We start from the raw sequence: 25,495 nt of genomic DNA, 5'->3' as shown, positions 1-25,495 counted from the left end.
CTAAGCACTCGGGTAGACACAAGCTAATCAGATTGGACACAGTCCGTGTCCCACAGGGGGATCACAGTCTTAATCCCCATTTTACAAAAGAAGGAACTGATGCTCAAAGAAGTGAAGCGTCATGCCTAAGGCCATACAGTAAAAAAGTGGCAGAGCTGGGATTAGAACCCAGCTTCTCTAACCCTGTTTAGAGAAGTAGAGTGGCTTAGTGGAAAGAGCCCCAGCTTGAGAGTCAGAAGTCATGGGTTCTAATCCCGGCTCCGCCACTCGTTAGCTGTGTGACTTTGGGCAAGTCACTTCACTTCTCTGTACCTCAGTTACCTCACCTGTAAAATGGGGATTAAGACTGTGAGCCCCACGTGGGACAACCTGATCAATCAATCAATCGTATTTATTGAGCGCTTACTGTGTGCAGAGCACTGTACTAAGTGCTTGGGAAGTACAAGTTGGCAACACATAGAGACAGTCTCTACCCACCAGTGGGCTCACAGTCTAGAAGGGGGAGACAGAGAACAAAACCAAACATATTAACAAAATAAAATAAATAGAATAGATATGTGCAAGTAAAATGAATAAATAGAGTAATAAATATGTACAAACATATATACATATATACGGGTGCTGTGGGGAACGGAAGGAGGTAAGACGTGGGGGATGGAGGGGGGGCGAGGGGGAGAGGAAGGAGGGGGCTCAGTCTGGGAAGGCCTCCTGGAGGAGGTGAGCTCTCAGTAGGGCCTTGAAGGGAGGAAGAGAGCTAGCTTGGCGGATGGGCGGAGGGAGGGCATTCCAGGCCAGGGGGATGACGTGGGCCGGGGGTCGACTGCGGGACAGGCGAGAACGAGGCACGATGAGGAGAGTAGCGGCAGAGGAGTGGAGGGTGCAGGGTGGGCTGGAGAAGGAGAGAAGGGAGCTGAGGTAGGAGGGGGCGAGGGGATGGACAGCCTTGAAGCCCAGGGTGAGGAGTTTCTGCCTGATGCACAGATTGATTGGTAGCCACTGGAGATTTTTGAGGAGGGGAGTAACATGCCCAGAGCGTTTCTGGACAAAGACAATCCGGACAGCAGCATGAAGTATGGATTGAAGGGGGGAGAGACACAAGGATGGGAGATCAGAGAGAAGGCTGATACAGTAGTCCAGACGGGATAGGATGAGAGCTTGAATGAGCAGGGCAGCGGTTTGGATGGAGATGAACGGGCAGATCTTGGCAATGTTGCGGAGCTGAGACCGGCAGGTTTTGGTGACGGCTTGGATGTGAAGGGTGAACGAGAGAGCGGAGTCGAGGATGACACCAAGGTTGCGGGCTTGTGAGACGGGAAGGATGGCAGTGCCGTCAACAGAGATGGGAAAGTCAGGGAGAGGGCAGGGTTTGGGAGGGAAGACAAGGAGTTCAGTCTTGGACATGTTGAGTTTTAGGTGGCGGGCAGACATCCAGATGGAGATGTCCTGAAGGCAGGAGGAGATGCGAGCCTGGAGGGAGGGGGAGAGAGCAGGGGCAGAGATGTAGATTTGGATGTCATCAGCCTAGAGATGATAGTTGAAGCCGTGGGAGTGAATGAGGTCACCAAGGGAGTGCGTGTAGATCGAGAACAGAAGGGGACCAAGCACTGAACCTTGGGGAACCCCCACAGTAAGGGGATGGGAGGGGGAAGGGGGAGCCTGCAAAAGAGACTGAGAATGAATGACCAGAGAGATAAGAGGAGAACCAGGAGAGGACGGAGTCTATGAAGCCCAGGTCGGATAGCGTGTTGAGGAGAAGGGGGTGGTCCACAGTGTCAAAGGCAGCTGAGAGGTCGAGGAGGATTAGGATAGAGTAGGAGCCATTGGATTTGGCAAGCAGGAGGTCATTGGTGACCTTTGAGAGGGCAGTTTCCGTGGAATGAAGGGGACGGAAGCCAGACTGGAGGGGGTCGAGGAGAGAGTTGGCGTTGAGGAATTCGAGGCAGCGCGTGTAGACGACTCGTTCAAGGAGTTTGGAAAAGAATGGTAGGAGGGAGATGGGGCGATAACCAGAAGGTGAGGGGGGGTCAAGAGAGGGTTTTTTTAGGATGGGAGAGACATGGGCATGTTTGAAGGCAGAGGGGAAGGAACCAGTGGAGAGTGAGCGGTTGAAGATGGAAGTTAAGGAGGGGAGAAGGGACGGAGCGAGAGATTTCATGAGATCACCTTGTATCTTCCCCAGCGCTTAGAACAGTACTCGGCACATAGTAAGTGCTTAACAAATGCCATTATTATTTTTTTTTTCAGACTCCCAGGCCCATGCACTAGCCAATAGGGCCATGTGGCTTCTAATTGCTTCTAATCAGGTTGGGCTCAGTCCCTGTCCCACAGGGGGCTTAGGGTGTAAATCAGAGAGAAGATGATTTAATCCCCATTTTACAGATGAGGGAAATGAGGCCCAAGGAAGGGTCTGTGAGCCCGTTGTTGGGTAGGGACCATCTCTATATGTTTTTTTTTTTTTTGTTAAGCGCTTACTATTTGCCAAGCACTGTTCTAAGTGCTGGGATAGATACGAGATCATCAGGTTGTCCTACGTGGGGTTCATAGTCTTCATCCCAATTTTACAGATGAGGTAACTGAGGCACAGAGAAGTCAAGTGACTTGCCCAAAGTCACACAGTAGACGTGGCGGAGCTGGGATTCGAACCCACAACCTCTGACTCTAAAGCCCGTGCTCTTTCCACTGAGCCACGCTGCTTCTCTAAATAAATTCAATAAATTCTCTCAATAAATTCATTCATTCATTCAATCGTGTTTATTGAGCACTTACTGTGTGCAGAGCACTGTACTAAGCGCTTGGGAAGTACAAGTTGGCAACACATAGAGACGGTCCCTACCCAACAGTGGGCTCACAGTCTAGAAGAGGGAGACAGAGAACAAAACAGAACATATTAACAAAATAAAATAAATAGAATAAATATGTACAAATAAAATAAATAAATAGAGTAATAAATACGTACAAACATATATACAGGTGCTGTGGGAGGGGAAGGAGATAAGGCAGAGGGGAGAGGGAGGGTATTCAATTCAATACGATTGAATGGATGAATGAATGAATGAAGTGACTTGCCCAAGGTCACACAGCAGACAGGTGGCGGGGCTGGAATTAGAACCCATGACCTTCTGACTCCCAGGACCCTCTCTTTCCACCAGGCCAAGCTTGGCTCTTTAAACAGATGGACATAATGTTAACAGCTAATCATTTAATCTATTATGCCAAGTATCTTAGGAGACAACATGGGAGCTTGCTTTCCAAAGCTGTTAATGAGAAGTGACTTGATTCAATCTCACCCTTGCAAGGTGCTAGAGTGAAGAAATTGTTTATAGTCACATGATTCCAGCCAAAGGTCATGGTGTGAGGTTTTTTTCAGCTTTCTATCTCCCTTTGCCCATTTGGACATTGGCAGAGAGAGGCCCCATGACAAATAATGATTTCTTATTTCTATGACGAATGGGAAAAAAAAGTTAAATCTAATGCTATCGCCTTTTCAGAGTTGGCTTATGATGATGATGATGGCATTTGTTAAGCGCTTACTATGTGCAGAGCACTGTTCTAAGCGCTGGGGGGATACAAGTTGATCAAGTTGTCCCACGTGGGGCTCACAGTCTTAATCCCCATTTTACAGATGAGGGAACTGAGGCTCAGAGAAGTTAAGTGACTTGCCCAAGGTCACACAGCAGACATGTGGCGGAGCCGGGATTCAAACCCATCATTGCTGACTCTCAACACCAGATGCTATTTTTAAAATCACCTCCATCAGAATAAAACATCTGGCAAAGAAAAGCAATTTAATGGGAATTCTATACCCGGAGCTGAAAGACAAACTAAAATGCATATCTCTGAGTGGGGAAGTATTGAGGGGGTAAAATAGAGTCCAGTTTTGTTGTCTGTCTCCCCCTTTTAGACTGTGAGCCCACTGTTGGGTAGGGACTGTCTCTATATGTTGCCAATTTGTACTTCCCAAGCGCTTAGTACAGTGCTCTGCACACAGTAAGCGCTCAATAAATATGATTGATGATGATGAAGAGGAAAGGAGGGTGCAGTCAGGGAAGGCTTCTTGGAGGAGATGGTCCTTCAATAAGGCTTTGATAATAATAATAATAATAATAATAATAGCATTTATTAAGCACTTACTATGTGCAAAGCACTGTTCTAAGCGCTGGGGAGGTTACAAGGTGATCAGGTTGTCCCACGGGGGGCTCACAGTCTTAATCCCCATTTTACAGATGAGGTAACTGAGGCATTGAGAAGCCCGCAACCTTGGTGTCATCCTCGACTCCGCTCTCTCATTCACCTCTCACATCCAAGCCGTCACCAAAACCTGCCGGTCTCAGCTCCGCAACATTGCCAAGATCCGCCCTTTCCTCTCCATCCAAACTGCTACCCTGCTCATTCAAGCTCTCATCCTATCCCGTCTGGACTACTGCACTAGCCTTCTCTCTGATCTTCCATCCTCGTGTCTCTCTCCACTTCAATCCATACTTCATGCTGCTGCCCGGATTATCTTTGTCCAGAAACGCTCTGGACATATTACTCCCCTCCTCAAAAACCTCCAATGGCTACCGATCAATCTGCGCATCAGGCAGAAACTCCTCACCCTGGGCTTCAAGGCTGTCCATCACCTCGCCCCCTCCTACCTCACCTCCCTTCTCTCCTTCTACTGCCCAGCCCGCACCCTCCGCTCCTCCACCACTAATCTCCTCACTGTACCTCGCTCTCGCCTGTCCCGCCATCGACCCCCGGCCCACGTCATCCCCCGGGCCTGGAATGCCCCCAATCCCTCTGCCCATCCGCCAAGCTAGCTCTCTTCCTCCCTTCAAGGCCCTGCTGAGAGCTCACCTCCTCCAGGAGGCCTTCCCAGACTGAGCCCCTTCTTTCCTCTCCCCCTCGTCCCCCTCTCCATCCCCCCGTCTTACCTCCTTCCCTTCCCCACAGCACCTGTATATATGTATATATGGTTGTACATATTTATTACTCTATTTATTTATTTATTTATTTATTTATTTTACTTGTACATTTCTATCCTACTTATTTTATTTTGTTGGTATGTTTGGTTCTGTTCTCTGTCTCCCCCTTTTAGACTGTGAGCCCACTGTTGGGTAGGGACTGTCTCTGTGTGATGCCAATTTGTACTTCCCAAGCGCTTAGTACAGTGCTCTGCACATAGTAGGCGCTCAATAAATATGATTGATTGATTGATTGATTAAGTGACTTGCCCAAAGTCAAACAGCTGACAATTGGCAGAGCCTGGATTTGAACCCATGACCTCTGACTCCAAAACCCATGCTCTTTCCACTGAGCCACGCTGTGGGGAGAGTCATTGTCTGTAGGATATTAGGAGGGAGGGCGTTCCAGGCCAGAGTCAGGAAGAGGGTGATGGGTTGGCCGTGACATTCATTCATTCATTCAATCGTATTTATTGAGCACTTACTGTGTGCAGAGCACTGGACTAAGCGCTTGGGAAGTACAAGTTGGCAACATATAGAGACGGTCCCGACCCAACAACGGGCTCACAGTCTAGAAGGGGGAGACAGACAAAACAAAACATGGGGAGAGGTGTCAAGTCGTGACAGAAACCAGAGGAAGGCCTGAGTAAGTTGGTGTCAGAGAATCGAAATGTAAAGGCCGGTGTCAGAGAATCGAAATGTAAAGGCCGGGTTAGAGGTGGGAGAGGAGTGAGCAGAGGGAGGGAGAAGAGGAATGGTGTCCTTGAGGTTTTGTTTGATGTGAAGATGGGTGAGGACACTGGAGGTGGGGGTGGTAGTCGAAGCCAGGGAAGTAAATGAGTTATTTCATTCATTCATTCATTCATTCACTGTCGTATTTACTGAGCTATGTGCAAAGTACTGGACTAAGCACTTGGGAAAGTATATTACAACAGCGAACGGACACATTCCCCACCCACAACAAGCTCACAGTCTGGAGGGGGAGATAGACATTAAGCTACGTAAATACATAAATAATAAATGAATAAATGAGTTCTTCAAGGGAGTGGGTGTAGATGGAGAATAGAAGGGGATCCCACAGTTAGAGAGTGGGAGGCAGAGGAGGACACCATGAAGGAGACTGGGAATGAGCGGCCAGGGAGATAGGAGAACCAGCAGAGGACCTTGTTAGTGTAACCAAGGTTGGATAATGTTTCCAGGAGAAGGGGGTGGTCAATGGTATCTAAGGCAGCTGTGAGGTTGAGGGGAATTAATAGAGTAGAGGCCGTTGGAGTTGCAAAAAGGAGGTTATCGATGAACATTGAGGAGTCTGTTTCCATCGAGCGAAGGGGATGGAAGCCAGGTTGGAGGGGGTCAAGGAGAAAATTGGAGAAGAGGAACTTGATACAGTGGGCGCAAAGTACCGGACTAAACACTTGGGAAAGTATGCTACAACAACGAACGGACACATTCCCCACCCACAACAAGCTCACAGTCTAGAGGGGGAGATAGACATTAATCTACCTAAATACATAAATAATAAATGACTAAATGAGTTCTTCAAGGGAGTGGGTGTAGATGGAGAATAGAAGGGGATCCCACAGTTAGGGAGTGGGAGGCAGAGGAGGACACCATGAAGGAGACTGGGAATGAGCGGCCAGGGAGATAGGAGAACCGAACCAGCAGAGCACCTTGTTAGTGAAACTGAGGTTGGATAATGTTTCCAGGAGAAGGGGATGGTCAATGGTATCGAAGGCAGCTGTGAGGTTGAGGGGAATTAATAGAGTAGAGGCCACTGGAGTTGGCAAAAAGGAGGTTATCGATGAACATTGAGGAGTCTGTTTCCATCGAGCGAAGGGGATGGAAGCCAGGTTGGAGGGGGTCAAGGAGAAAATTGGAGGAGAGGAACTTGATACAGTGGGCGCAAAGTACCGGACTAAACACTTGGGAAAGTATGCTACAACAACGAACGGACACATTCCCCACCCACAACAAGCTCACAGTCTAGAGGGGGAGATAGACATTAATCTACCTAAATACATAAATAATAAATGAATAAATGAGTTCTTCAAGGGAGTGGGTGTAGATGGAGAATAGAAGGGGATCCCACAGTTAGGGAGTGGGAGGCAGAGGAGGACACCATGAAGGAGACTGGGAATGAGCGGCCAGGTAGATAGGAGAACCAGGAGAGGACATTGTTAGTGAAACTGAGGTTGGATAATGTTTCCAGGAGAAGCGGGTGGTCAATGGTATCGAAGGCAGCTGTGACTTTGAAGGGAATTAATAGAGTAGAGGCCGTTGGAGTTGGCAAAAAGGAGATTATCGATGAGCATTGAGGAGTCTGTTTCCATCGAGCGAAGGGGATGGAAGCCAGGTTGCAGGGGGTCCAGGAGAAAATTGGAGGAGAGAAACTTGATACAGTGGGAATGGACAACTCACTCAAGGAGTTTGGAGAGGAACGGCAGGAGGGACATGGGGTGATAAGCCATGGGAGCCGTGGGGGAAAGGGAGGGTTTTTTAGGGTGGGGTTACATGGGTATGTTTGAAAGCAGTGGGGAAGAAGCCAGTAGAGAGCAAACAGTTGAAGATGGAGGTCAGCGAGGGAAGGAGGGAGAAAGCAAATGTTTTGATAAAATGGGAAGGAATGGGGTCGTATGCGCAGGTGGAAGGAATGGATTTCGAGAAGGGGCAGGAGATCTACATTCATTCATTCAATCGTATTTCTTGAGCACTTACTGTGTGCAGAGCACTGTACTAAACACTTGGAAACTATGATTCATCTCTAGAATCTATAGTCTCTAGAAATAGTGCTGGGAAAGACAGGAGAGTCGAAGAAGGGGCTGGAGAAGGGAGGGAGGAGAGAGGAGCCGGGGAGTTGTTGGAAAAACCTAATGGTTTCAGTTTTCTCACTAAAGGAATTGGCCAGATCTTTAGAAGTTAAAGATAGATGGGGGTGGGGATTATAGGATTGTCTCCCAAGCACTTAGTATAGTGCTCTGAACACAATAAGTGCTCAATAAATGACTGAATGAATTAAAGGAGGTATGAGGAGAGAATTAAATCTCTGAAACAGCATCACAGGCATTTAGTAGTGTGGCTTAGTGGAAAGACCAAGGGCTTGGGAGTCAGAGGAAATGGGCCCTAATCACAGTTCCACCCCTTATCAGCTGTGTGACCTTGGACAAGTCACTTCACTTCTCGGTGCCTCAGTTACCTCATCTGTAAAATGGAGATTATGACTGTGAGCCCCACGTGGGACAACCTAATTACCTTGTATATACCCCAGTGCTTAGAACAGTGCTTGGCACATAGTTAGTGCTTAACAAATACCATCATCATTATTACTATTATTCTTAGTTAGCATACAAGTCAATAAGGATGGAGAAGTATTTTTGCCGGGATGAAGAGAGGGTAGAATTTAAGCAGATGAGGATTAAGTCGAGATGGATGCAGACTGTGAGGTTCAAACTGTGAGGCCGTTGTTGGGTAGGGATTGTCTCTATTGGTTGCCCAATCGTACTTTCCAAGCGCTTAGTAGAGTGCTCTGCACACAGTAAGCACTGAATAAATACGATGGAATGAAAATGAAGAAACTGAGGCCCAGATAGAATAAGCAAATTATCTGTGTTCCAGTGGCAGAGCACCATTTGGAAGTCAGGCTTCTTGACTCCCAGACTTGGGATCACCAACTCTGTTGTACTGAACTCTCCCAAGAGCTTAGTTCAGTGCCTTTTGCACAGCAATTGCTCAGTAAATACTACCGATTGACTTATTGATTGTTCTCAATTTCAATGTTTCCTCTTCTTTGGATTGTAATGATAATAATAATAATAATTATGATTGTATTTGTTAAGTGTTTATTTATGTGCCAGGCACTGTTCTAAGCGCTGGAGTAGGTATAGGGTAGCCAGGTTGTTAATCAATCAATCAATCAATCAATCAATCAATCGTATTTATTGAGTGCTTACTGTGTGCAGAGCACTGTACTAAGCACTTGGGAAGTACAATTTGGCAACATATAGAGACAGTCCCTACCCAACAGCGGGCTCACAGTCTAGAAGGGGGAGACAGACAACAAAACAAAACATTTTAACAAAATAAAATAAACAGAATAATCAATCAATCATATTTATTGAGCGCTTACTGTGTGCAGAGCACTGTACTAAGCGCTTGGGAAGTACAAGTTGGTAACATATAGAGACAGTCCCTACCCAACAGTGGGCTCACAGTCTAAAAGGGGGAGACAGAGAACAAAACCAAGCATACTAACAAAATAAAATAAATAGAATAGATATGTACAAGTAAAATAAATAAATAAATAGAGTAATCAATCAATCAATCAATCAATCGTATTTATTGAGCGCTTACTATGTGCAGAGCACTGTACTAAGCGCTTGGGAAGTACAAATTGGCATCACATAGAGACAGTCCCTACCCGATAGTGGGCTCACAGTCTAAAAGGGGGAGACAGAGAACAGAACCAAACATACCAACAAAATAAAATAAGTAGGATAGAAATGTACAAGTAAAATAAATAAATAAATAAATAAACAGAGTAATAAATATGTACAACCATATATACATATATACAGGTGCTGTGGGGAGGGGAAGGCGGTAAGGCGGGGGGATGGAGAGGGGGACGAGGGGGAGAGGAAAGAAGGGGCTCAGTCTGGGAAGGCCTCCTGGAGGAGGTGAGCTCTCAGCAGGGCCTTGAAGGAAGGAAGAGAGCTAGCTTGGCGGATGGGCAGAGGGAGGGCATTCCAGGCCCGGGGGATGACGTGGGCCGGGGGTCGATGGCGGGACAGGCGAGAGCGAGGTACAGTGAGGAGATTAGTGGTGGAGGAGCGGAGGGTGCGGGCTGGGCAGTAGAAGGAGAGAAGGGAGGTGAGGTAGGAGGGGGCGAGGTGATGGAGAGCCTTGAAGCCCAGGGTGAGGAGTTTCTGCCTGATGCGCAGATTGATTGGTAGCCATTGGAGGTTTTTGAGGAGGGGAGTGATATGTCCAGAGCGTTTCTGGACAAAGATAATCCGGGCAGCAGCATGAAGTATGGATTGAAGTGGAGAGAGACACGAGGATGGGAGATCAGAGAGAAGGCTAGTGCAGTAGTCCAGACGGGATAGGATGAGAGCTTGAATTAGCAGGGTAGCGGTTTGGATGGAGAGGAAAGGGCGGATCTTGGCAATGTTGCGGAGCTGAGACCGGCAGGTTTTGGTGACGGCTTGGATGTGAGGGGTGAATGAGAGAGCGGAGTCGAGGATGACACCAAGGTTGCGGGCTTGTGAGACGGGAAGGATGGTAGTGCCGTCAACAGAGATGGGAAAGTCAGGGAGAGGACAAGGTTTGGGAGGGAAGACAAGGAGCTCAGTCTTCGACATGTTGAGCTTTAGGTGGCGGGCGGACATCCAGATGGAGATGTCCTGAAGGCAGGAGGAGATGCGAGCCTGGAGGGAGGGGGAGAGAGCAGGGGCAGAGATGTAGATCTGGGTGTCATCAGCGTAGAGGTGATAGTTGAAGCCGTGGGAGCGAATGAGGTCACCAAGGGAGTGAGTGTAGATTGAGAACAGAAGGGGACCAAGCACTGAACCTTGGGGAACTCCCACAGTAAGAGGATGGGAGGGGGAGGAGGAGCCTGCAAAAGAGACTGAGAAAGAACGACCGGAGAGATAAGAGGAGAACCAGGAGAGGACGGAGTCTGTGAAGCCAAGGTCAGATAACGTGTTGAGGAGAAGGGGGTGGTCCACAGTGTCAAAGGCAGCTGAGAGGTCGAGGAGGATTAGGACAGAGTATGAGCCGTTGGATTTGGCAAGCAGGAGGTCATTGGTGACCTTTGAGAGCGCAGTTTCCGTGGAATGAAGGGGACGGAAGCCAGACTGGAGGGGGTCGAGGAGAGAGTTGTTGTTGAGGAATTCTAGGCAGCGCGTGTAGACAACTCGTTCAAGGAGTTTGGAAAGGAATGGTAGGAGGGATATGGGACGATAACTAGAAGGTGAGGTGGGGTCAAGAGAGGGTTTTTTTAGGATGGGAGAGACATGGGCATGTTTGAAGGCAGAGGGGAAGGAACTAGTGGAGAGTGAGCGGTTGAAGATGGAAGTTAAGGAGGGGAGAAGGGATGGAGCGAGAGATTTCATAAGATGAGAGGGAATGGGGTCAGAAGCACAGGTGGCCGGAGTAGCACTTGAGAGGAGGGAGGAGAGTTCCTCTGAGGATACCACTGGGAAGGATGGGAGAGTAGCAGAGAATGTTGAGAGCCGGGGGGTTGGAGAAAGGGGGGAAGAGACTTTGGGGAGGTCGGACCTGATGGATTTAATTTTGTTAATGAAGTAGGAGGCCAGATCGTTGGGGGTGAGGGAAGGAGGAGGGGGAGGAACCGGGGGCCTGAGAAGGGAGTTGAATGTACGGAAGAGCTGGCGGGGGTGATGGGCATGGGTGTCAATAAGGGAGGAGAAATAGTTTTGTCTGGCAGAAGAGAGGGCTGAGTTAAGGCAGGAAAGGATAAACTTGAAGTGAACGAGGTTGGCATGGTGTTTAGAGTAATAATAATAATAGAGTAATAAATATGTACAAACATATATACATATATACAGGTGCTGTGGGGAAGGGAAGGAGGTAAGATGGGGGGGATGGAGAGGGGGACGAGGGGGAGAGGAAGGAAGGGGCTCAGTGTGGGAAGGCCTCCTGGAGGAGGTGTGCTCTCAGTAGGGCCTTGAAGGGAGGAAGAGAGCTAGCTTGGCGGATGGGCAGAGGGAGGGCATTCCAGGCCTGGGGGAGGACGTGGGCCGTGGGCCGTGTACAGAATAAATATGTACAAATAAAATAAATAGAGTAATAAATATGTACAAACATATACACATATATACAGGTGCTGTGGGGAGGGGAAGGAGGTAAGATGGGGGGATGCGGAGGGGGAGGAGGGGGAGAGGAAGGAGGGGGCTCAGTCTGGGAAGGCCGATCAGTGCTTCTGATTGACCGATCGATCGATTCTCTGTCCGCACCAGGGTCTTTGGTCACATAAGTTTCCGTTCGGACTGGGAGCTGGTCAAAGTGGATTTCAGACCGACATTCCCACGGGAGTGCAGTGAAGACGACTATGAACCTTGGGATCTCACAAACCTCCAGGTATGGGGAAAGGGGAATTGGGGAGAGTCGGGAAATGATTAATCCTTTTAGATCATGCAAAGCACACACTCAGTGGATTGTATCCAAGACGAAGTGGCACACACTTGGAGGGAGTTGTGGTGGTGATGGTGGGGGGTCGAACCTAACACCACACACACACACACACACACACACACACACACACTCAGTGTGGTGTGTCAACTCCAACATGACACAGATGTGGAGTGTTGTATCCAAAACAGGCACGAGGCACTCTCAGAGTGCCGTGTCAAATGTGACACCATGTAAAGGGTTGTGACAAATAGGACATACATACACTCCTAGGGTTGTGGTCTCTCCCACACGATACACATTCACAAGGTTGTAACCAGTTTGGTATGATGCTAGCTCAGAGTGAGATATTGACTTTAACATGACACACTCACAGGGTTGTATCCAATAATGATAATAATAATAATGATGGTATTTATTGAGCACTTAATCAATCGTATTTATTGAGCACTTACTGTGTGCAGAGCACTGTACCAAGTGCCTGGGAAGTACAAGTTGGCAACATATAGAAATTGTCCCTTCCCAACAGTGTGCTCACAGTCTACAAGGGGGAGACATACAACAAAACAAAACATATTAACAAAATAAAATAAATAGAATAGTAAATATGTACAAGTAAAATAAATAGAGTAATAAATCTGTACAAACATATATGCAGGTGCTGTGGGGAGAGAAAGGAGCTGAGGCAGGGGGGTGGGGGGAAAGAGGGGAAGAGGAAGGACGGGGCTTAGTCTGGGAAGGCAGTAGGGGGTGAGCTTTCATTTGTCTGCTGTGTGACCTTGGGCAAGTCACTTCACTTCTCTGGGCCTCAGGTCCTCATCTGAAAATTGGGGATAAAGACTATGAGCCCCAGGTGGGACAGGGACTGTGTCCTACCTGATAAGCTTGTATCTACCCCAGTGCTTAGAACAGTGCTTGGCACATAGTAAGCGCTCAACAAATACCACGGCTATTATTACTCAGTCCAACACAACACACACTCAGAGTCTTGAGTCCAATCTGACATGACACACACTCACAGCATTGAGTCATTCATTCACCCTATTTTATTTACTGAGTGCTAACTGTGTGCAGAGCATTCTACTAAGCACTTGGGAGAGGACAATACAACAATATAAGTGGTACATTCCGTGCCCTAAATGAACTTACAGTCTAGAGGTGGGGGGAGACAGACATCAATACAAATAAATTTAAAAAAAAGATGTGGACATAAGTGGGGTGGGATGGGGAGGGGAGAAGAGCAAAGGGAGTGAGTTGGAGTGACGCAGAAGGGAGTGGGAGATGAGGAAAAGTGGGGCTCAGTCTGGGAAGGCTTCTTGGAGGAGATGGGCCTTCAGTAAGCCTTGAAGTTGGGGGAGAGTCATTGTGTGGGAGATTTGAGGAGGGAGGGCATTCCAGGCCAGAGGCAGGATGTGTACCTGTATATATATATATATGTTTGTACATATTTATTACTCTATTTATTTATTTTACTTGTACATATGTATTCTATTTATTTTATTTTGTTAGTATGTTTGGTTTTGTTCTCTGTCTCCTCCTTTTAGACTGTGAGCCCACTGTTGGGTAGGGACTGTCTCTATATGTTACCAGTTTGCACTTCCCAAGTGCTTAGTACAGTGCTCTGCACATAGTAAGCGCTCAATAAATACGATTGATGATGATGATGATGTGGGTCAGGGGCCGGTGATGAGACAGATGAGAACGAGGCCCAGTGAGAAGGTTAGCGGCACCAGAGGAGCAGAGTGTGCGGGCTGGGCTAGAGAAGGGAGGTGAGGGAGGAGAGGGTGAGGGGATGGACGGCTTTAAAGCCAACGATGAGGGAGATGGATGGGCAGCCACTGGAATCCAGTCCAACAGGATACACACTCAGAGCATTGACTTCAACTGGACATGACGCAAATCCGAACATTGAGTTCAACCGGACATGACGCCCGCTCGGAGCCCTAGGGCGAATCGAACACAACACACGCTCAGAGTATTGAATTCAATCCATCGTGGCGCACCCTCAGAGCACTGGGCCCAATCCAATCCACTCCACACTCACAGAGCTGTGTCGACCTTCGCTCTATGAGGGTTTTGCGGAGAAAAGGCAACCATATTTAATGTTTCTGGGCTTCACTGCCTGAAAGCCACATGATAAATAAGGTTCATCCGGAATGTTGATTTCAAGTGTCACTGTACTACTTAAATCTGAATGCCCACTCTAGCCCAGGAAGATTGACATTCACTGCAATCAAAGGTTGTATTCCTGTGAAATAAGGCCAAGTGGTTTTGACACGGACGGAAGCAAAAGAATTCAGGCAGTGCAGTGACTATTAAAATGACATCCCTAGATCAAAAGTCCCCTTTAAGGAATCCAACCAAAAGGAAGCCTTTTGTACTTCCTAAGCGCTTAGTACAGTGCTCTGCACACAGTAAGCGCTCAATAAATATGATTGAATGAATCAATGAATCTGAAACAACGCACACCAAAAGCCCTCTAGGTCCAATCCACCACAACCTCCCCCCTGCCCCGACACCCCGACAACCCAGGCCTGGCTTCGGCCCTAGTGATTTGGCCCACCCGAGATTCATTCATTCATTCACTCAGTCGTATTTATTGAGCGCTTACTGTGTGCAGAGCCCTGGACTAAGCGCTTGGGAAGTACAAGTTGGCAACATGTAGAGACGGTCCCTACCCAACGGTGGGCTCACAGTCTAGAAGGGGGAGACAGAGAACGAAACAAAACATATTAACAAAATGAAATAAATAGAATAAATATGTACAAATAAAATAAATAAACAAATAAATAGATAGATAGACAAACAAACAAACAAATAAATAAATGAATAAAAATAAATAAATAAATATTACTAGCCTCCACCTCAGCCAATCAACCCTCTTCTGGTCCCCAGGGAGAGCATTGTATCATGGGACAGCAGAGGAGTTTTCGGAAGAGAAGAGCATCTTCCTGGTGTGTCAAGGGGAGAAGCTTCACGTCGGCCTTGACCTCGCGCGTGTGTGAGTGCGGCACCTCTGACTTTCTCTGGTGAGTTTGTTGGGGAGGGTCTCCCGGGGCCGGCATCCCTGGGTGGGTGCCATGATGGCATCTGGGTGGGTGGGACTGGGAGAAAGGGATGCTTCGGAGTCAGAGGTCGTGGGTTCTAATCACGGCTCCACCACTTGTCTGCTGTGTGACTTTGGGCAAGTCACACTTCCCTGTGCCGCAGTTCCCTCATCTGGAAAATGGGGATGAAGACTGTGAGCCCCATGTGGGACAACCTGATTACCTTGAATCTACCCCAGTGCTTAGAATAGTGCTTGGCACATAGTAAGTGCTTAACAAATACCATTTATTATTATTATTGTTGTTGTTGTTGTTATTATCATCTCTCTCATTTTTCAATTCCGCTAAAAGTGCCAGGCAAGCTGGCGACAACCTGGCAGATGTTCAGGGATATCTTCGGTCAAGGGAAGTGCCAGACAAGAACATGTGTGTGTGTGTGTGTGTGTGTGTGTGTGTGTGTGTGCGTGCGTGTGTGTCTTTGTGTGCGTGTGTGTCTTTGTGTGCGTGCGTGCTTTTAAATGACCTCAGGGAAGACTTGAATCTGTAGTGGCCTTAAAACAGCTAACTCTTTCTGATAGTCATTACCCATGGGGGAAGGAGAGGGTTTGATGACCGGAGGTAGTGTTTAAATCAGGGCATGGGGATGTTGGGTGTATGGGGGACGTGTGTCATGAGCCCCATGTGGGACAACCTGATCACCTTGTATCCCCCCCAGTGCTTAGAACAGTGCTTTGCACAGAGTAAGTGCTTAACAAATACCATTATTATTATTATTATTATGAGGTGAAGGTCAAAAGGAGTTGTCGTGGTCTACATTGTAGCTCCGTAGGGGCATGGGTCACCTCGGCTAACTCTGTTGTCCTCTTCCAAATGCTTAGTACAATGTCCTGCACACAGAGGGAAGCAACATGGCCTAGAATAATAATAATAATGACATGTACTACGTGCTTACTATGTGCAAAACACTGTTCTAAGCGTTGGGGAGGTTACAAGGTGATCAGGTTGTCCCACGGGGGGTGCACAGTCCTCATCCCCATTTTACAAATGAGGTAACTGAGGCCCAGAGAAGTCAAGTGACTTGCCCAAAGTCACACAATGATCAGTGGCGGAGCAGGGATTAGAACCCACGACCTCTGACTCCCAAGCCTGGGCTTTTTCCACTAAACCATGCTGCTTCAATGTTGACATTTATTAAGCGCTTACTATGTGCAAAGCAGTGTTCTAAGTGTTGAGGAGTCTACAAGGTGAAGTGATCAGGTTGTTCCTCATGGGGCTCACGGTCTTAATCCCCATTTTACAGATGAGGAACTGAGGCCCAGAGAAGTTAAGTGAGTTGCCCCGTCACACATCTGAACCCATGACCTCTGACTCCAAAGCCAGTGCTCTTTCCACTGAGACTGTGATGTCCCATGTGGGACATTTACTGTAACCAGCTTGTGTCCACCTCATTTATTCAATCGTATTTATTAAGCACTTACTATGTGCCAAGCACTGTTCTAAGCGCTGGGGAGGTTACAAGGTGATCAGGTTGTCCCATGGGAGCCTCATAGTCTTAATCCCCATTTTACAGATGAGGGAACTGAGGCACAGAGAAGTGAAGTGACTTGACCAAAGTCACATGGCTGACAAGTGGTGGAGCCGGGATTTGAACCCATGACCTCTGACTCCAAATCCCGGGATCTTTCCACTGAGCCACGCCGCTTCTCACCCACACATTTAGTACAATGTCTAGTGCTGATGGCTGATTTATTTCATTCACTCCTAGTGACTACGGATTTGAACGTTCGGCCTTTTCCAAACCGGAATCCAGCAAGTGTTTTGCAAACTTTTGGTTTAACCCTGAATCGCCCCCTGAAGAGTGTGTCTTAGGAGAGGCGTACGCCAGCAGCACAGGGTAAGTATTAGGCATTTTACAAACTAACTCTTCCTTCAAACTTTTACAGACTTTGGCTTCACTGACCCTGTCCTCTCCTGATTCTCCTCCTATTGCTCTGACTGGTCATTCTCAGTCTCTTTTGTGGGCTCTTCCTCTGCCTCCCACCTCCTAACTGCTGGGGTCCCTCAAGGGTGAGTTTAGGACCCCTTCTATTCTTCATCTCCATCTACTCCTTTGAAGAATTCATTCGCTCCTGTGGCTTTAACTATCATTCATTCATTCATTCAATCGTACTTCTTGAGCGCTTACTGTGTGCAGAGCAACAGATAGAGACGGTCCCTACCCAACAATGGGCTCACAGTCTAGAAGGGGGAGAAGGGGGAGTCTAGAAGGGGGAGACAGATAACAAAACAAAACATGTGGACGGGTGTTAAGTCGTCAGAACAAATAGAAGTAAAGCTAGTTGCACATCATTAGCAAAATGAATAGAATAGTAAATATGTACAAGTAAAATAGAGTGATAAATCTGTACAAACATATGTACAGGCCCTGTGGGGAGGGGAAGGAAGTAGGGCGGGGGGGATGGGGAGGAGGAGAGGAAAAAGGGGGCTCAGTCTGGGAAGGCCTCTTGGAGGAGGTGAGCTCTCAGTAGGGCTTTGAAGGGAGGAAGAGAGCTAGCTTGGTGGATGTGTGGAGGGAAGGCATTCCAGGCCAGGGGGAGGACATGGGCTGGGGTTCAGTGGCGGAACAGGCGAGAACGAGGTACAGTGAGGAGGTTAGCGGCAGAGGAGCGGAGGGTGCAGGCTGGGCTGTAGAAGGAGAGAAGGGAGGTGAGGTAGGAGGAGGTGAGATGATGGACAGCCTATCACATATACCTGGATGATTCCCGATTCTACCTCTTCAGCCTCAATCTCTCTCCTTTCCCGCAATCTCCCGTTTCCTTCTGCCTTCGGGATGTCTTTACTTGGATATAATAATAATAATAATAATGATAATGGCATTTATTAAGAGCTTACTATGTGCAAAGCACTCACTGTTCTAAGCACTGGGGAGAATACAAGGTGAGCAGGTTGTCCCACGTGGGGCTCCCAGTCTCAATCCCCATTTTACAGATGAGGTAACTGAGGCCCAGAGAAGTGAAGTGACTTGCCCAAAGTCACACAGCTGACAAGTGGAGGAGCCGGGATTTGATCCCATGACCTCTGACTCCAAAGCCCGTGCTCTTTCCACTGAGCAACACTGCTTCTCCGGATGTCCTTTGAACACCTCAAACTTAAAATGTCCAAAACAGAACTCCTCCTCTTCCCACCCAAACCCTGTCCACCCCCTGACTTTCCCATCACTGTAGACGGCACCGCCACCCTTCCCCCTCACACGCCGGTAACCTTAGCATGATTCTCGACTCATGTCTCACGTTTGAGTAGAGTAACACTCTAATAATTACTCTACTTATTTATTTATTTATTTTACTTGTACATATCTATTCTATTCATTTAATTTTGTTAATATGTTTGGTTTTGTTCTCTGTCTCCCCCTTCTAGACTGTGATCCCACTGTTGGGTAGGGACTGTCTCTATATGTTGCCAACTTGTACTTCCCAAGCGCTTAGTCCAGTGGTCTGCACACAGTAAGCGCTCAATAAATACAATTCATTGGTTTGACCCACACATTCAATCTGCCACCAAATCCCTTTAGTTCTTCCTACTCAACACCTCTAGAATCCATCCTTTCCTCTCCATCCCAACTAATACTATGACGATACAAATGCTTCTGTCCTATCTTGATTGGAGTATCTGCCTCATCACTGACCTCCTTGCCTCCTATCTCTTCCCAACTCCAGTCCTTACTACATTCTTCTGCCCCATCCATTGTCCTGAGAAAAGTTCAGTCCGTGTGTCCCCACTCCTCGAGAACTTCTAAAGGCAGAAGGAAACTCCACCTCCACATCAAACAAAAACTCCTTACCATCGACTTTAAAGCACTCAGTCATCAGCTTGTCTTCTATCTCACCTCGCTGATTTCCGACTCCAATCCAGCCTGCACGCATTTTCCCTCTAATGACAACCTATTCACTGTACCTTGATCTCATCTTTCTCTCCACTGACCTCTGCCTCACACCCTCCTCTGGCCTGGAATTTCCACCCCTTTCGATTCCGACAGATTACCACTCTCCCCACCTTTAAAGACCTCCTAAAATCGCATCTCCTCTGAGAGGGCTCTTGTGAGTAAGCTCTCATCTCCCTTCCGTTCCTCCCCACTGCGTTTCATTCATTCAATCGTATTTATTGAGCGCTTACTGTGTTTCCTATGCAGTTCGATATGAACCCTGAAAGAACTCGAGATTCACCTCACCCTCAACTTCACGGCAAATAGGTCCAAAACCTTACACTCATCCCTGTCTATAATTCATTTTATTATCTGGCCCCGACTCTAGATTTATTAGTTACCATGTGTCAGACACTATACTAAATGCTGGGGTGGATACAAGCAAATCGGGGTTGGACACAGTCCCTGTCCCACGAGAAGCAGCTTGGCCTAGTGGCAAGAGCCCGGGCTTGGGAGTCAGAGGATGTGGGTTCTAATCCCGTCTCTGTCACTTGTCTGCTGTGTGGCCCTGGGCAAGCCACTTCCCTTCTCTCAGTTCCCTCATCTGTAAAATGGGGATTAAGACTGTGAGCCCCATGTGGAACGTGGACTGTGTCCAACCCGAGTAGCTTGTACCTTCCCAAGTGCTTAGTTCAGTGACTTGCATGTGGTAAACACTTAACAAATACCATTAAAAAGAGAAAAATGAAAGAAAGAGCTACAGGTGACTGTCATTTACAGACACGATGTTCCTGTATTATATCTTAGAGAATCAGCGTGGCTCAGTGGAAAGAGCATGAGCTTGGGAGTCAGAGGTCATGTGTTCTAATCCTGGCTCCGCCATGTCTGCTGTGTGACCTTGAGCAAGTCACTTAACTTCTCTAAGCCTCAGTTACCTCATCTGTAAAATGGGGATTAAGACTGTGAGCCTCCTGTGGGACAACCTGATCACCTTGTATCCCCCGAGTGCATAGAACAGTGCTTTGCACATAGGAAGCACTTAACAAATGCTATTATTATTATTATTATTATTATGTCTTGTAGTCACGTCCCTATCTGGACATCGAAGTCCACCCATCAGCTTTGACACATGGTTAAAAAAAGAAACGATTTGGGGATGTGACTGGCAGCTCGAATTAATACCATCTGTCTGAATCTAAAATATTACAGGAAGGTGGAAATATGAGCCATATCGCCAAGGATGATTTGGAAAAATCAGAAGGAAAATCAAGTGGGTTTTTCCATACTGAGCGTCCGAATGTTTTATCGATGGGTTTCAGCAGCAGGGATTCAGAGGTGCTTTTGAGGCACTAATGAGCTTTATTTTCCTCTTCCAGGATATTAATTTTCTCCCCCTCCCTCCAGGAGAGAGGCGTCGGTCAGTCCATCAGTGGTATTTATGGAGTGCTTTCTGTGTGCAGAGCACTGTACTAAGCTCTTGGGACAGTACAATATGAGCATAGAACAGATAAATTCCCTACCCTAAACGACTTCCAGTCTAAACGGGGAGAAGAACATTCATAAATGACCGATATGGACATAAAAGCGGTGTGGGGCAGGGAGGGGGATTGACTACAGGGAATAAGTCAGGGTGACGCAGAAGGGGGTGGGAGAAGAGAAAAGGAGGGTTTAGTCAGGGAAAACTTCTTGGGTCCAAGATGGTGAGCCTCTTAAGGACAGGGTCCGTGCCCGTTGCTCATTATTCTCTCCCAGCGCTTACTACAGTGTTCTGCAGACAGTAGGTGCTTAATGAATACCATTTAGCCAGGTTGGAAAAGGTTTCGCCCGCCCTCCTCTCTGCTGATACTCAGCCTGCTATCATCCTCCAGCCAGATTCATGCCCAGCTGCTGCCAGCCCACCTGGGTTCTGTCTGGGGAAGTCTGGGGGACAAGGGGAAGGGTAGTTTTTATGTTTTTGTTCCCGTTGGGGTTTTTTATTGGTATTTGTTAAGCCCTTACTTTATGCCAGACACTGAGCTCACTGCAGATCTAATAATAATAATAATGATTATGGAAATGATGATGGTATTTAAGTAAGCACTTACTATGTGCAAAGCACTGTTCTAAGCATTGGGGACATTACAAGGTCACCAGGTTGTCCTGGGGGGGCTCACAGTTTTAATCTCCATTTTACAGATGAGGGAACTGAGGCCCGGAGAAGTGAAGTGAGTTGCCCAAAGTCACATAGCTGACAACTGGTGAAGCTGGGATTTGAGCCCACGACCTCTGACTCCAAAGCCCAGGCTCTTTCCACTGAGCCACGCTGCTTCTCTCTTATTGAAGGCACGGCCTTGGGAGTCAGAGGTCATGGGTTCCAATCCTGACTCCGTCAATTGTCAGCTGTGTGACTTTGGGCAGGTCACTTCACTTCTCTGGGCCTCAGTTCCCTCATCTGTAAAATGGGGATTAAGACTGTGATCCCCGTGTGGGACAGCCTGATTACCTTGTATCCCCCCCAGCAATTAGAACAGTGCTTGGCACATTGTAAGCACTTAACAAATGTCATTATTATTATTATTAAGGTTTTGAAGTGGGGGAGAGCAATTATGTGTCTCATATGAGAAAGGAGGGCACTGGTCCTCGATTTTCTGCATCTCACACCCTCTTTATGACCCAGAGGTCCCTCCCCCTTTTCATTCAATGCTTAAATATTCTCCCCTCCTGAAAGCCTTACTAAAATCACACCCCCTCCAGGAAGCCTTCCCCTACTCTTCCCTCATCTCCCTCGCCCAATTCTCCCTCCTGTCTGCGTCGCTTGTGGGCAGGGAATGTGTCTGTTTATTCATCCATTCATTCAACCATATTTACTGAGTTCTTACTGTGTGCAGAGCACTGTACTAAGTGCTTCGGAAGTACAACTCAGCAAAAATAGACGCAATCCCTGCCCACAGCGGGCTCACAGAAGGGATTCGAAGAAAGGGCAGAAGAGAGTTAGTCAGTGAGTCAATAGTATTTAATGAGCGTTTACTAGTGTGCCGAGCACTTGGGAGATCAATCAATCAATCAACCAATTGTATTTATTGAGCGCTTACTGTGTGCAGAGCACTGTACTAAGCGCTTGGGAAGTACAAGTTGGCAACATAGATTTCAGTAGATTACAGTAGAACAATAAACAGACACAGTCCCTGCTCACAACTAGCCTACAGTCTAGAGAGGGGGACAGTCAGGAATTCAGTGGTATTTATTGAATGCTTACTGCATTCATTCAATCGTATTTATTGAGTGCTTACTGTGTGCAGAGCACTGTACTAAGCGCTTGGGAAGTACAAGTTGGCAACGTATAGAGACGGTCCCTACCCAACAGCGGGCTCGCAGTCTAGAAGAATGCATGCAAAGCACTGTACTAAGTGCTTGGGCTTGTACAATAGAACAATGTTATAGTGTAATAATAATAGTAATGGCATTTATTAAGTGCTTACTATGTACAAAGCACTGTTCTAAGCACTGGGGAGGTTACAAGGTGGTCAGGTTGTCTCACGGGGGGGCTCACAGTCTTAATCCCCATTTTACAGATGAGGGAACTGAGGCACAGAGAAGTGAAATGACTTACCTGAAGTCACGCAACTGACAAATGGCAGAGGTGGGATTTGAACCCATGACCTCTGACACCAAAGCCCGTGCTCTTTCCACTGAGCCATGCTGCTTCCCTCCCAAATACACAGTACAGTGCTTGGCACACAGTAAGCACTCAATGAATACGACTGAATGAATGGAAATTCACCATCCTTGTTTACAATCACCAACAATTCCCCAACACTGTTGTAGGGGGTGGGGTAGATACAAGTAAATCATGGGTTTTTTTATGGCATTTATTAACTGCTCACTATGTGCAAGGCACTTTTCTATGCGCTGGGAAGGTTACAAGCTGATCGGGTTGTCCCATGGGGGGCTCACAGTCTTAATTCCCATTTTCCAGATGAGGTAACTGAGGCACAGAGAAGTGAAGTGACTTGCGCGGTCACACAGCTGACAAGTAGCAGAGCTGGGATTTGAACCCATGACCTCTGACTCCAAAGCCCGGGCTCTTTCCACTGAACCACGCTGCTTCCCTCCCAAGTACACAGAGATAGAGAAGCATAGAGAAGCAGCGTGGTTCAGTGGAAAGAGCCCGGGCTTTGGAGTCAGAGGTCATGGGTTCGAATTCCGACTCCACCACATGTCTGCTGTGTGACCTTGGGCAAGTCACTTAACTTCTCTGAGCCTCAGTTACCTCATCTGGAAAATGCAGATTGCGACTGTGAGCCCCACGTGGGACAACCTGATCGCCTTGTATCCCCCCCAGCGCTTAGAACAGCGCTTTGCACATAGTAAGCGCTTAACAAATGCCATCATTATTTATTATTTATTACACAGTACAGTGCTTGGCACACAGTAAGTGCTCAATAAATATGACTGAATGACTGGAAGTCCACCATCCTTGTTCACAAAATCACCAATAATTCCCCAGCACTGTTGTAAGTAAGTGCTTAACAAATGCCATCATTATTTATTATTTATTACACAGTACAGTGCTTGGCACACAGTAAGCTCTCAATAAATACGACTGAGTGGAAGTCCACCATCCTTGTTCACAAAATCACCAATAATTCCCCAGCACTGTTGTAAGTAAGCGCTTAACAAATGCCATCATTATTTATCATTTATTACACAGTACAGTGCTTGGCACACAGTAAGCGCTCAATAAATACGACTGAATGACTGGAAGTCCACCATCCTTGTTCACAAAATCACCAATAATTCCCCAGCACTGTTGTAAGTAAGCGCTTAACAAATGCCATCATTATTTATTATTTATTACACAGTACAGTGCTTGGCACACAGTAAGCGCTCAATAAATACGACTGAATGACTGGAAGTCCACCATCCTTGTTCACAAAATCACCAATAATTCCCCAGCACTGTTGTAAGTAAGCGCTTAACAAATGCCATCGTTATTTATTATTTATTACACAGTACAGTGCTTGGCACACAGTAAGCACTCAATAAATACGACTGAATGAGTGGAAGCCCACCATCCTTGTTCACAAAATCACCAGTAATTCCCCAGCACTGTTGTAAGTAAGCGCTTAACAAATGCCATCGTTATTTATTATTTATTACACAGTACAGTGCTTGGCACACAGTAAGCACTCAATAAATACGACTGAATGAGTGGAAGCCCACCATCCTTGTTCAAAAAATCACCAATAATTCCCCAGCACTGTTGTAAGCGGTGGGGTAGATGCAAGTAAATCAGGTTGGACAGAGTCCCCTGTCCCACGGGGGGCTGACACTTTACAGGCGAGAACTGAAGTCACCCAGCAGCGCGTGTCTCTGGTTCGGCTCGGCGCTGATCGCGGACTCTCCCTCATCATCATCAATCGTATTTATTGAGTGCTTACCATGTGCAGAGCACTGTACTAAGCGCTTGGGAAGTACAAATTGGCAACATATAGAGACAGTCCCTACCCAACAGTGGGCTCCCAGTCTAAAAGAGTGGGCTCCCAGTCTAAAAGTGACTCCCTCCTCCCTCCCCGACAGCTATCGCAAGGTGGTGTCCACCGTCTGTGAGGGTGGCGTGGATTTGCAGCAAAAGGTGGCCCAGCACCAGTGTCCGATGATGGCCCCCAGAGGACTCCGGATTCACATCAAGGGCGAGGCCTTGGCCGTCAGACCCGGCGAAGACATCCTATTTGTCGTCCGGCAGGAGCAGGTAAGACTGACGGTACTTTCTAAGCGCTTACGGAACAACAGAGAAGGTGCTCAGAGAAGCGGTGTAGCCACTAAGCCCGGGCCTGGGAGTTAGAAGAGAGTGGGTTCATTCATTCATTCATTCATTCATTCATTCATTCATTCATTCATTCATTCAATAGTATTTATTGAGCGCTTTTTGTGTGCCGAGCACGGCACTTGGCGCTTGGGAAGTACAAGTTGGCAACATACGGAGACGGTCCCTACCCAACAACGGGTTCACAGTCTAGAAGGGGGAGACAGACGGCAAAACGAAACATGTGGACAGGTGTCAAGTCGTTAGAACAAATAGAATTGTCGCTAAATGCGCATTATTAACAAAATACATAGAATAGTAAATGTGTACAAGTAAAATAAATGGAGTAGTAAATCTGTACAAACATATGTACAGGTGCTCTGGGGAGGGGAAGGAGGTAGGGCCAGGGATCTCCTCCACCTGTCTACTGTGTGACTTTGGGCAAGTCACCGTGGGCTTGGGAGTCAGAGGTCGTGGGTTCTGATCCCGCCTCTGCCTCTAGTCTGCTGTGTGTCCTTGGGCAAGTCACTTCACTTCCCCGTGCCTCAGTTACCTCATTTGTTAAATGTGAATTGAGACTGTGAGTGCTACTTGGGACAACCTGATTACCTTGTATTTACCCCAGTGCTTAGAACAGTGCTTGGCACGTAGT

At 47.4% G+C, this 25,495-nt stretch overlaps 1 protein-coding gene across 4 annotated transcripts in view; it reads left to right on the top strand.

The window, feature by feature from the left end:
• Nucleotides 1-25,495, top strand: part of SORCS2 (sortilin related VPS10 domain containing receptor 2) — a 1,193,773-nt gene that overhangs the window by 1,086,761 nt on the left and 81,517 nt on the right. For all 4 annotated transcript variants that reach the window (XM_038745537.1, XM_038745536.1, XM_038745535.1 and 1 more), the window contains exons 15-18: nt 11,918-12,038; nt 14,985-15,118; nt 16,902-17,030; nt 24,618-24,789. In XM_038745537.1, coding sequence (XP_038601465.1) covers nt 11,918-12,038; nt 14,985-15,118; nt 16,902-17,030; nt 24,618-24,789 — 556 coding nt within the window. The remainder of the gene's footprint in view (nt 1-11,917; nt 12,039-14,984; nt 15,119-16,901; nt 17,031-24,617; nt 24,790-25,495) is intronic.

This window comes from Tachyglossus aculeatus, chromosome 4, assembly GCF_015852505.1.
Source record: "Tachyglossus aculeatus isolate mTacAcu1 chromosome 4, mTacAcu1.pri, whole genome shotgun sequence".
Classification (NCBI taxonomy): Eukaryota; Metazoa; Chordata; class Mammalia; order Monotremata; family Tachyglossidae; genus Tachyglossus; species Tachyglossus aculeatus.
This window is presented reverse-complemented; position numbering and strand designations above follow the sequence as displayed.